The 11,408-nt window shown below is 44.1% G+C and overlaps 1 protein-coding gene across 1 annotated transcript; it reads left to right on the forward strand.

Annotated features, from left to right (window-relative positions):
- The first annotated feature begins 1,126 nt into the window (after positions 1 to 1,126).
- On the forward strand, positions 1,127 to 1,715 carry LOC142803483 (uncharacterized). Its single transcript, XM_075888596.1, has 2 exons — positions 1,127 to 1,270; positions 1,368 to 1,715. The coding sequence occupies exons 1-2, from the start codon at positions 1,168 to 1,170 to the stop codon at positions 1,628 to 1,630; spliced, it is 366 nt and encodes a 121-aa protein (XP_075744711.1). The 5' UTR covers positions 1,127 to 1,167; the 3' UTR covers positions 1,631 to 1,715.
- The last annotated feature ends 9,693 nt before the right edge of the window (positions 1,716 to 11,408 follow it).

Here is an 11,408-nt window from a genome sequence, read left to right on the forward strand (position 1 = left end):
ATTCCACCGCAGTCTTTTCTTTCTTTATCTTCATTTTCTTCTTCAAGCACAGCGATGAGGTGTCTGAAGTGGCACCGCAGGATTGGGCGGGATGCTGAGAGCATTTTCGGAGTGCGGTATAGCTTTGATACGACCACAGCGTCAGTTCAAATTAAGTGTGTTGGAATTAATGAGATTCGACTGTATTTACTATAGTCCGTGAAGTACGAGTGAACGGTCCTAACCTAGCAGACGATGTAGGCGGCATCGTGTGTTTGATGGGCAGTGACTAGCAATAGCCTGCTTAAAACAGACATTCAGTAATTTTGTTCATTTATCACCCTATTTCGTGTCCGCTGCGGCTCTCTCTACTTTGAGCTACAGTTCACCCTGTCTTGTGTTAGCCGATTTCTTACTTTTTTAAAAATCTAACACGCACTCAATTTCGCAGTGTGAAGAAAAATGCACCTTTGTTTATTGTGATGATATTTCTATAGCGACATGCCTCTTTGTTGGCTATCACAGAAAAATATAAACAGCAAATGGTGCGACCATCTAGTGCAACCTTTATTTTTCTATCAGTTTCATCTATGACCAAGATTTGGTGGCTCTAAGGTTGCCTCTTAGTACGCCTTGATCATGTTCATTTATCTTGTTGTGTTCTGCTTACAATGCATTGATTAAAAACATGTCCAAGCTTCTTTTTGAATTCCACATATTTTATCGTTTTTCACCTGTAGAAGCTACTCCTGGTCAACATTCAGGCAAAGACATTGTAACCTCGAAGAAACGTGTATTGGAATTTGAGCACTGTACAAAGTAATTATACTATTTCATAGCTAGAATCAATATTTATAAGTGTTATAACAGTGTTGTATTTGATTTCATAACAGCGAAACTGCATTCAGAGAAGGACTCTGAAAGGTTCTCACACTGAGTGTGAGAGGGCTGATGTGGAAACCATTTTAGGTCAAGTGAGTTGAAGTTAGCGTAAAAAAACAATGAAATGTTGTGATGCCCAAAAATTCAAGTTGTTGTTTTCAGTGTCCTCTTCTTGCAGATTTTTATCATGAAAACATTTCGATGTACTGTTGCGTTTACCCCATCTATGCTTCTTGCATTTTTTTACAGCGCGAGCACCCCCTGCAGATTGGGGGACGTGGCCTCCGAGAAATTGGTGTGAATGCCATGAAGGCTGTATTATCACATGACGTGCAAGTGCTGTACAGCCTTCATGGCAGAAAAGGGAAAAGGGCCTTTGTGAACCTGAGGCTCTGTAGATTAGTGACAGGTTAGACTTGTTCATTGTTTTATGTGTGTGTACCCTTGTGTATTTTCTGTACTGCAGTGCTTCATGTGTACTATGGTATTTCTGTTTTTGTATGCAGATGTCATCTGCCAAAAAGCAGGGTGCGACCAGGCGGAGGCCCTCAACTTTATTAAGAGGTGGCTGCCAGGGTCTGGTGATCGCTGTGGGGGCAGGAAGCGGCGCTTCAGAGAAGCATTTGTTGTGGAGCAGCCCGATGATCCCCACTCTCAGAGTGCAGATGATCGGCTGCTCGCGGCAGCTGGCTTCCTGCCCAGCCACAGCAGCCAGGTCCTTGACAGCACCACTGTCACTGTGCCCCCAACGCAACCTGACCTGCAGTAGAGCGGGCCTTTTTTAGTTGTGTATATATATTTTTCAATGTATACATTTTTTGTTGTACCAAATAAATAAAAAAACAAAGAATAAATAGTCTGCAGACTGTCGGTGGTGCACTGTTCGGCTAGCTTATGCTGATCCGGAAGCACCATCACCATGTTTTAGTTACAAAAAAATGCTCTAAACTATGAATATTCTCGATTACCATGTGGGGGACATATGTGGGGATTGCAAGTGGGGGACATACGCTTTCAACATTTACTTCCTAACGACTTTTTTCAATCTGCTGTACCAATTACCAGTACCAAATAAAGCACTCGCTATTGCAAAAGATAAATTGGTAAAAAAATAAACTACACTTCTAGTGTTAGCAAAGGGAATGAGGTATAAAAGATGAAATAGATCGAGTAACTGCTTTCAGTTCTCAGCATTCAATTTTCTGTTGCCCCAAATATACAGGGCTGCAAAGCTACAAGAGCGGGTCAACGAGGCATATTGTTTAAATCTTCCGGTAAGAAAAATTCCCTACTAATAATGGTTACATAATGGCAAGCCAATCGGTAGCCAATATTCGTCGTGCAGGAAACATCGGTGTAATAACGCCATTTGATTGGCTGCAATGTGGCCCTGGATTGGTTCAATGTCGGTCGTACATCCGTAGCCAATATTCGTTGTGCAGCAAACATCGTCGTAAAAATGGCATGTGATTGGCTGAAATATGGCCCAATGTTGGCCGAACATTGGCAGCTTTGTCGGCAATACGATGGGCCTTCGTCGGCCCAATGTTGGTTGCATACTGGCTAAAACATCGGCAAAACGTCGGCCCATCATTGGCTTGAACGTCGGCCCGACATTTGAAGAAGTTGCACTTCCGACGTCGGCCCGACGTCGGTGCCGATGTTAGCCGATGTTGGTCCAAGATTGGTCCAACGGCGGCGTGCTGCCTGGGTAATAACGACATCGTATGCGGTCGAGGGTTTTTTGAAAACCGAGATGACCAGCAGTCAAGCCATCGTGGAAGGCTTCGAGCACCAGAAGTCGAAGAGAGCATGGCAGTACAGGAATGCAGCGCTGACCGTCAGGGTGGCAAGTGTGGCGGTAGAAAACTCCATTGTCCAGGTTAAAGTGAAGGAGTTTACGACGACGTCATGCGTTTGGTGGACTAGGAAGTCTCGAAAGGTGGTCCACCAAGTGTCTTCAGTATGACTCGGACCGCTGGCGGGCGATAAACGTTGGCTCGTCGTCCGAAAAGGGTCGCCCTATTGATGCGAGCGTATGAACTTAGGTTGAGGTGGCGGTAGAGTTCTCACCAACGCTGATATGGGTAGTTGGAAGCGGGCAACGAGATAAAGCGTTGGCGTCTTGATGTTTTTTACCTGTCTTGTAATGATTGATTGATATGTGGGGTTTAACGTCCCAAAACCATCATATGATTAAAAGAGACGCCGTAGTGGAGGGCTCCGGAAATTTCGACCACCAGGGGTTCTCTAACGTGCACGCAAGTCTGAGCACACGGGCCTACAACATTTCTGCCTCCATCGGAAATGACGCCGCCGCAGGCGGGATTTGAACCCACGACCTGCGGGTCAGCAGCCCAGTACCTTAGCCACTAGACCACTGCACGCGGGGCACCTGACTTGTAAGTTATGTCAAAGTCGTACTCTTGCAAGCGTAGTATCCATTGACCCAGGTGTTCGGACAAGTTCTTCAGTGTAGAAAGCCAGCATAAAGCATGGTGGTCCGTAACAATTATGAACTGAGCGCCGTGGAGATGAGGACGGAATTTCTGCACCGACCAAACCACAGCCAAACACTCTTGCCCAGTTATCGTGCAGTTATTTTCGGCAGGGGTGAGTACGCGACTGGAATATGCAACAACTTTCTCTAGGAAAGACTTGTCGCGTTGTAGAAGAACGGCTCCTATACCAAGGCCGCGAGCGTTGGTATGGAGGATAGTCGGTGCGGCTTCATCAAAGTGGCAGAGCAGCGATTTAAACGTGAGGGCCCCCTTCAACAGGTTGAATGCCATTTGATATTCTTGAGACCACCGAAAGGGGACGTTGGAAGCAAGTAGCTGATGTAATAGAGCAGCAATAGAGGCGAAGTTCCGGATAAACCGGCAAAAATAGGAGGTGAGGCCAAGGAAACTGTGGAGCTCGTTTGGTCTTTCGGGACGCGGAAAGTGAAGCACTGCAGCAGTCTTGTCAGGGTCGGGCCGAATGCCATCTTTGCTAACGACCTGTCCTAAGACCTTGATAGATTTGCTAGCGAAAGAACATTTCTTAGTGTTTATTTGGAGCCCGGCACTGGCGAGGCGCGTCAAAACTTGATTCAATCGTTCTAGGTGCTCACGAAACGTGGACGAAAAGATAATAATCTCGTCCAGGTAGCAAATGCAGTCGACTAAGGTTGCATGGCGGGCTTGTTGGTTATTCATGTTGTTCGAGGTATAGCGCATCGAGGACGGAACAGAGATGAAAACACAGAAAACATAATAACCAACAAGCCTGCCGTGCAACCTTAGTTGACTACATTTCTAGTTCAACGGGCTTTTTTCTACTAGCGCCGTGTATGTGTTCTGTGTTTTCTTCTCTGTCCCATCCTGGATGCGCTATACCTCGAACAATAGCAAATGCAACTCTTTCATTTCAGGCCGCGCAGCACGGTGTCTACCATGCGCTCGAAAGTCGCGTGTGCGTTGCAGAGCCTGAAAGGCATCACGTTGAATTCGTATAGCCCTTCGGCGGTTGCTAACGCCCTTTTCTCCTTATCGCCTTCATGCATGGGGATCTGCCAGTACGCAGGACGCAAGTCGACGCTTGAATAGAAATCTGCGCCTTGTAGGGAATCAAGGGCGTCGTCAATGCGTGGCATAAGGTACACGTCCTTGCGCGTGATCTTATTGAACGCCTGGTAGTCTATGCAAAAACGCAGAGGGACCATCCTTCTTACGGACCAAATCAACAGGAGACGACCAAGGGCTAGACGAAGGACGGATGACTTCCCGTTTAAATGTCAGCAACGTTTTCTTGTATAATTTTTCGTTCAGCTAGAGACACGCGGTAGGGTCGACGGTGTACATAGATGTCCCGACTGTTTGAATTCGATGTGCTGTATAGTAGTCCGGCGCAGCTTAGACGAGCAAATATCGAAAGAATTTGCGTGTTTCTGTAACAATGCGAGCAGCTGCTGCGTCTGTGAATTTGTGAAGTCGCTGCTGATAGCGGTGGTAAAGATGGAGGAAGAAACTTGCTTACCGAGGGAACGTTCTTTGGATGCGATTAAGTGAAGTGGCATGACAAATACAGGCTTGAAGTCGGCAACACGGGCCACAGTAGTGCCCTGTGGCAGTAAGATATTCTTCGGTGTAGAGTTTACAGCGGTGACAATGCAGGACCATCACAAAAATGAACGACACTAGACAGAAAAACTATGCCTTTACGAATGCAAAGTGGTGACGGGGAGACCAATACATCACAGTGATAGATGTCATTGAACGTAATGCTGACAATTTGCTCTTGTCGTGGTGGCAGTTCGATGTCTTTCGCAGCTACCAGACGAAGTGGCTTCTGATTGTCGTCGTGAAGCCTGTAGTCAGTGTCAGTAAGGTTAACGACGCGTTGTCCTCAACAAATAGCCGCGGAAGCAGATGATAGGAAATCCCACTCTAAAACTAGTTGATGAGAGCAGCGGGACAGGACAGCAAACTGGACATGATGGCGGATTACGTCGATGAAAACACGCCCAGTACAAAACGTGGAAGGGCGAATGACATTCCCCTGGGCAGCAACTAACATGGGACCATCGTAAGGCGTCATTACATTTTTTAAATGTTCACACAAATCAGCATGTGTAACAGACACCAAAGCGTCGACTCGCACTCCTTCCACTCCCAAAGAAACCATGTTGCACGGGTCTGATGCAGGAATTTGAGTTCTAATTTCGAATGCAGTTTTTCCTCCCCAAACTGTATAATTTAGTTCTCCGAATGAATATCAGAGGAGAATGAGGCGGGCGGGCCGAAGTGGAGAAGTGGAACGGCGGAAGGGCGAAGGCGAGCGGCGTCTCGTGTTTCGGCTGTTCCGTGGTGCAGTCGATGCCGGAGGAGATGGAGACCGATGCAGGGAAGACGAATAACGCCGAACTTGATAAGAGGCCCCAGTGTACAAATCCCGTTCGTGCATGTCCTTCCAACGCTCATCTTGCTTGCGCTTTTGGTAGAAACGAGATATGTGGCCGTGATAGTCGCAGTAGTTGCAGACAGGACGGGACGAGCGCCAGGGTGAGGAGTAGAAAGCGTTCGGGGCCCCTGGAGATAGCACGGTCAAGTGGGCCGAAGAAGGGTCAGGGGGCATCGAACGGTAGTTCACGGGGGCAGTGGTAGCAACCGACGCGTAGGATGGCAGCGTGTACGTCGCTGGGAGGCACGGCAGCAACTTGAGGATAGATGGATATGGGGCAAGAAGCAGGTGGCTGAACGGGCGCAGAGCCGGCCAGGGATGTAAGTTTCTCTATGATGATGTTACGCAAGGACAGTCCCGACGACTGTGTAGGACGCGGTGTAGGAGGTGTGAAGCCCATGGACCGCAATTCTTCGCGTATAATGTCCCGGACGAGGTCACGCAGATGGCCATGAGACGTGGAGTGGTGGTCGCCAATGTCCGGTTGGAGACGAACGGAGTCCAGCGCATCAAGGCGCTGGCATGTCGGCGCGACATCAGCGATGGTAGCTGGGTTTTGCACAGCGAGGGCATTAAAGGCAACAGGCCCAATGCCTTTCATTATGTGGCACACTTTATCCGATTCCGACATGGATTGACTGACACGCCGGCACAGTGCGAGGACATCCTCGATGTATGAAGTGTACGATTCACCGGGATGTCGGTGAGTGTCGAGTGTCCTCTATGCAACGGTGGATCGAATTGCTGGTGTCCCAAACACTTGTCGCAGCTGCTGCTGGAAGGTAGCCCAGTCGGGTAAGTCAATGACGTGGTTAAGATGCCATGTCTTCGCGACTCCGGTCAGATAAAAAGGGACGTAACGCAGTTTGGCGGCCTCGTCTCACCAATTAGCGGCACTTACGCGGTCGTAGTCATTGAGCCAGTTTTCTTCGTCTTCTCCTCGAAGACCAGCGAAGATCGGGATTCCCGCTGATGTCCGTGTATGTAAATAGGAGGGGCAGCTTGCGGTGGTGCGTGATTGATGACATCAGCGCCGACAGGCCTGGTCTGGGACATGCTGCCTGACAATGGGCGCAAGCGGCGGCCTGAACGAAGCTCTAAGTGGTAGAGCGGGCTGCGGGAGGTCAAAGGACCGAAAATCCACCTCCACCACGTATGACGCCTTGGTAGCCTTGGTTGTGAGAGCGTTTATTTGAGGAAAGACCTCGCAAAATGAATGGGCAGAGCCAGTACACAGACAATGACGATTATGATGACACAGAGTGGACATAAGGACAAAGAGACAAGTGGATGATTGTGATTAGGATCATGCAGGGATGAGAATGATGTAACAAATGCCCCCAATATATATATATATATATATATATATATATATACAAAAGGGAAAGAAGTGTATTCTTAAGGGCTCGTTTTTCCGTGTTTTCACACAATATTAATGAGATATAACAGACAATATAGCCAAGGAATGTATAGGGGAAGTTATTAGAACAAATGTAATGTAAATAAGAACAAAGAAAAGTGAGTGAAGGAATTAGCAGCTGTGAGCAGGAATCGAACCTATGACCTTCGGTTAACGCGTTCTATGCTCTAACCACTCAGCTATCACAGCGGCCTTTCCCCATCCACTTTTTTTTCTTCATATGATAATTTAGACATGGGAGAGTCAGTCAGCGCCATCTGTAGCCGAGCGGCGAGTGTGAGACACCCTTTTATGCGCTTGTGTGGCGTCACGTAGCACGTGAACTTATTACAAGTGGGCAGCTGACCAATAGTCCCTCGTATACAACATAATGACACCAAGTCTGACAGTACGAGACCCTCGTTAATGAATATGGGAAAGAGTTGTATACACAAGGGCTCGTTTTTCCGTGTTTTGACACAATAATATTGAGATCTAACAGACAATAATGCCAAGGAATGTATCATCATCATCATCATCTTCATCATCCTGACTACGTCTACTGCAGAACAGAGGCCTCTCCCATGTTCTGCCAGGTAAGTCGGTCCCGTGCTTGCTGCTGCTAGTTTATACGCGCAAACTTTTTAATCTCATCTGCCCACCTAACCTTCTGTCTCCCCCTAACCCGCTTGCCTTCTTTGGAATCCAGTTAGTTAACCTTATTGACGAGCGGTTATCCTGCCTACGCGCTACATGCCCGGCCCATGTCCATTTCCTCTTCTTGATTTCAACTATGATATCCTCAACCCCCGTCTTTTCCCTAATCAACTCTGCTCTCTTCTTGTCCCTTAAGGTTACACCTACCATTTTTCTTTTCATTGCTCGCTGGGTCACCCTCAATTTAAGCTGTACACTCTTTATAAGTCTCCAGGTTTTTGTTCCGAAGCTGAGTACCAGCAAGGTACAGCTGTTATATCAGAAATCAGAATCAGAAATTTTTTTATTAATAAAATTCGGTACAAGCGACAGGAATTTAGTATACAGAAGGAGGTCCCATAGTCAAGTGACTGTATCGGGACCTCCTGTACAAATGCAATGAGTTATTAAACACATTAAAGCAACAGGAGCGTAAGTATAAATCAAAGCGTACAACTGAACGCATAAAAAATAGAGAAAACATAATAAATAAAGGTGTGAAGTACAAGAAAAAGCGATAGAACAGTTTAACAATCTATATAAAAAACTAAATAATAAAAAGAAATAAAAAAACAAATAAAAAGAAATACAAAAAAACAAACCAAACAAAAGCATACGTCAAATAAAACAAGCAGTAAGTCTTATGGTTAGTCCGCATGAAGCAAATACATTTTATACTGTTTCTTAAATTGATGAAATGAGCTGATAGATTTTATGTTAAGTGGAAGAGTATTCCACAATGAGATAGAAGTGAATTTAACAGTTTGTTTGCCATAATTAGTACGTATACTGGGTAGAAGGAAGTTGTTGTTTAGTGCAAATCGGGTATTACTATAAATAACAAGATCAGAAGACGGGAAAATGGTAGGGGGAAGTTGATTATTAAGAAGTCTGTAGAAAAAAATGCCTAGGTTGAATTTAGTAAGTTCAGTGAGAGTAAGGATGTTATTTTCATGTAGTAAAGATTTAGCATTAGAAAAACGTGGGCTGGATGTAATTAGTCGAATAGCATGATTTTGGACGATTTGAAGAGACGAAATGTGAGTATTGTAAGTATTGCCCCAACATGTTATACCGTAGGTAAAATGAGAATGTACGAAAGAGTGATAGAGAGATAGTAATGTGCTGCGTGAGAAGTACGGGCGCGTTTTGACCAAGACTCTTATACCATATGCTAATTTTTTTTTTATGTGAGCAATATGTCTCTGATATTTTAAATTGCAATCTAGAAGGATGCCAAGGAAGGAAGAAAATGAACAAGGAGAGATAGAGTGGGGGCCAAAAGTAATATTAGGTGCTGATGTTACATTCCGCTGGTGTGAGGTGAAAACAACAAACTTGGTTTTAGAAGCATTAATAGACAACATATTAGTATTACACCATTTGAAAATACTTTCTAAGTCAGTATTCAAAATGGTTACAAGAGATGAGATGTCTTTATGAGAGGTGAATATGGTGGTATCGTCGGCGTACAAAATGCATTGTGATGAAGACAGACACTTGGGCAAATCATTAATATAAATCAAAAACAGAAGTGGCCCCAAAATGGAGCCTTGGGGCACACCAATGTTAGTGGTTCGCTGTCGGGAATAGACGTTGGAAATAGAAACAACTTGAACTCTGTTGTGTAAGTAGCTTTTTAGTAATGAAAGAGCAGGGCCGCAAATGCCAATGGACTCCAGTTTAGTGAACAGAATATTATGATTTATGCTGTCAAATGCTTTTGTTAGATCGATGAATATTGAGGCAACTAGGCAACCTTCGTCTATTAATTTTTTTAGCTGATCAGTAAGATGAATAAGCGCCATCTCTGTTGAGTAGCCATGGCGAAAACCAAACTGAGAGGAAGAGATAATGTTAAACTTGGAAAGATATTTAGTTAGTCGTGTCTCAATGAGTTTCTCAACCACTTTTCCAAGGAATGGTAAAATACAAATAGGACGGTAGTTGTTTAGTAATGATTTATCCCCCTTTTTTAAAAACAGGGATAACTTTGCCACGCTTCAATTCATAAGGGAATACACCATTCTTGAACATCAAATTAACAATAAATGAAAGAATGTCTGATATTATATGCACAATAGATTTTATGTTAGCAGGATGGATCTCATCTATGCCAGCACTAGTCATTTTTATATTACGAATAACATCAGTTATTTCATCAGGTATTGTAGGAAATAAAAAGAATGAGTGGGGTAAGCGAGAAGTGTTAATGCTTTCTGTAGGAGAATTGGTATTATCAGGGAAGAAGAAGTTGCTAAAAGCCTCAGCTACTTCTGAAGGGGAATCATATTCTACTCCATCAATTATAATTCGACGTACCTCGTCTTGTCTTGAGTTCCTGTTTAAAAAAGAGTTCACAATCTCCCATTTCTTTTTAGTGCTAGAAGCATGTTGGATTCTTTCTTCAAAATAAAGTCTTTTGGCAGTTTTAAGTTTGTAGTTAAGAGCATTGCAGAAGATTTTATATCGGGCACTTAAGTTCTTGTTAAAAGGTTGTTTTTTAGTTTTTCTATACAAGTTATCTCGTTTGCGCATTTCTGTTAATAGCTGTTGCGAAAGCCATGGATTGTGAGAGAAAGCGATGATTTTTTTACACATTTTTTTTTGAAAGTGAATTTCATTAAATGCGTTGAAATCAGTGAAAGAAATTTAGAAAAAGCTTTCTGTGGGTTGTTTATTGACTTAATTTCAGTCCAGTTAGTGCTAGCAACAGCCGTTTTAAAACTTTCTTTGTCCAGCACATATCTTGTGTGAGAAAAGGAATGCGGTCGAGCATTAGTATTGAAGCGTAGGATGATGGGGTAATGATCACTGATGTCAATGTGTAAAACTTTTGCCTCTGGTGGGTCTAGTAAGTTAGAGAGAGCATGATCGATGAGCGTACATGAGCCTGAAAAATCTTCACGCGTGGGAACGTCAATCAGGCAATCATATCCGTAACCATGAAGCAGACTAGTATAGTTGATACAGATGGGTGATCCTTCATCTAGTAAGTTAATGTTGAAATCACCCATTATGACAACATTTTTATTTTCTATTGAAATTTTATGCAAAATATGGTCGAGATTAGTACAGAAATCACTAATTGGTGATGAAGGAGAACGGTAAACACAACCAAATATGAGGTTCTTATTGTCACCAGTCAAAAAGCAGTTATCTATTTCAACCCAAACAGACTCACAGTTATCAACGGTTAAGAATAGGTCATGTCTTCTTCGATAAGCAATTCCAGAAGAAACAAATATGGCAGCACCACCGTAATTACTGGTTATTCTGTTGCAGTATTCAGAATTAAAGTTATGAAAGCAATATAGATTTTTGTCATCGTCAGACAACCAAGTTTCAGTGATGGCAATCATTGAAAATGAACAAGAAAGCGAAGTGAGGAAACCGTCAATGATGTCAAACCGTTTATGAAGACTTCTTGCATTAAAGTGAATAATGGAATGAAATCCATTCAGAAAAGAGTGCAATTGATCTGGTTTTAGTACGGAAGCCATGATTG

Source organism: Rhipicephalus microplus, chromosome 3 (assembly GCF_043290135.1).
Source record: "Rhipicephalus microplus isolate Deutch F79 chromosome 3, USDA_Rmic, whole genome shotgun sequence".
NCBI classification, from domain to species: Eukaryota; Metazoa; Arthropoda; class Arachnida; order Ixodida; family Ixodidae; genus Rhipicephalus; species Rhipicephalus microplus.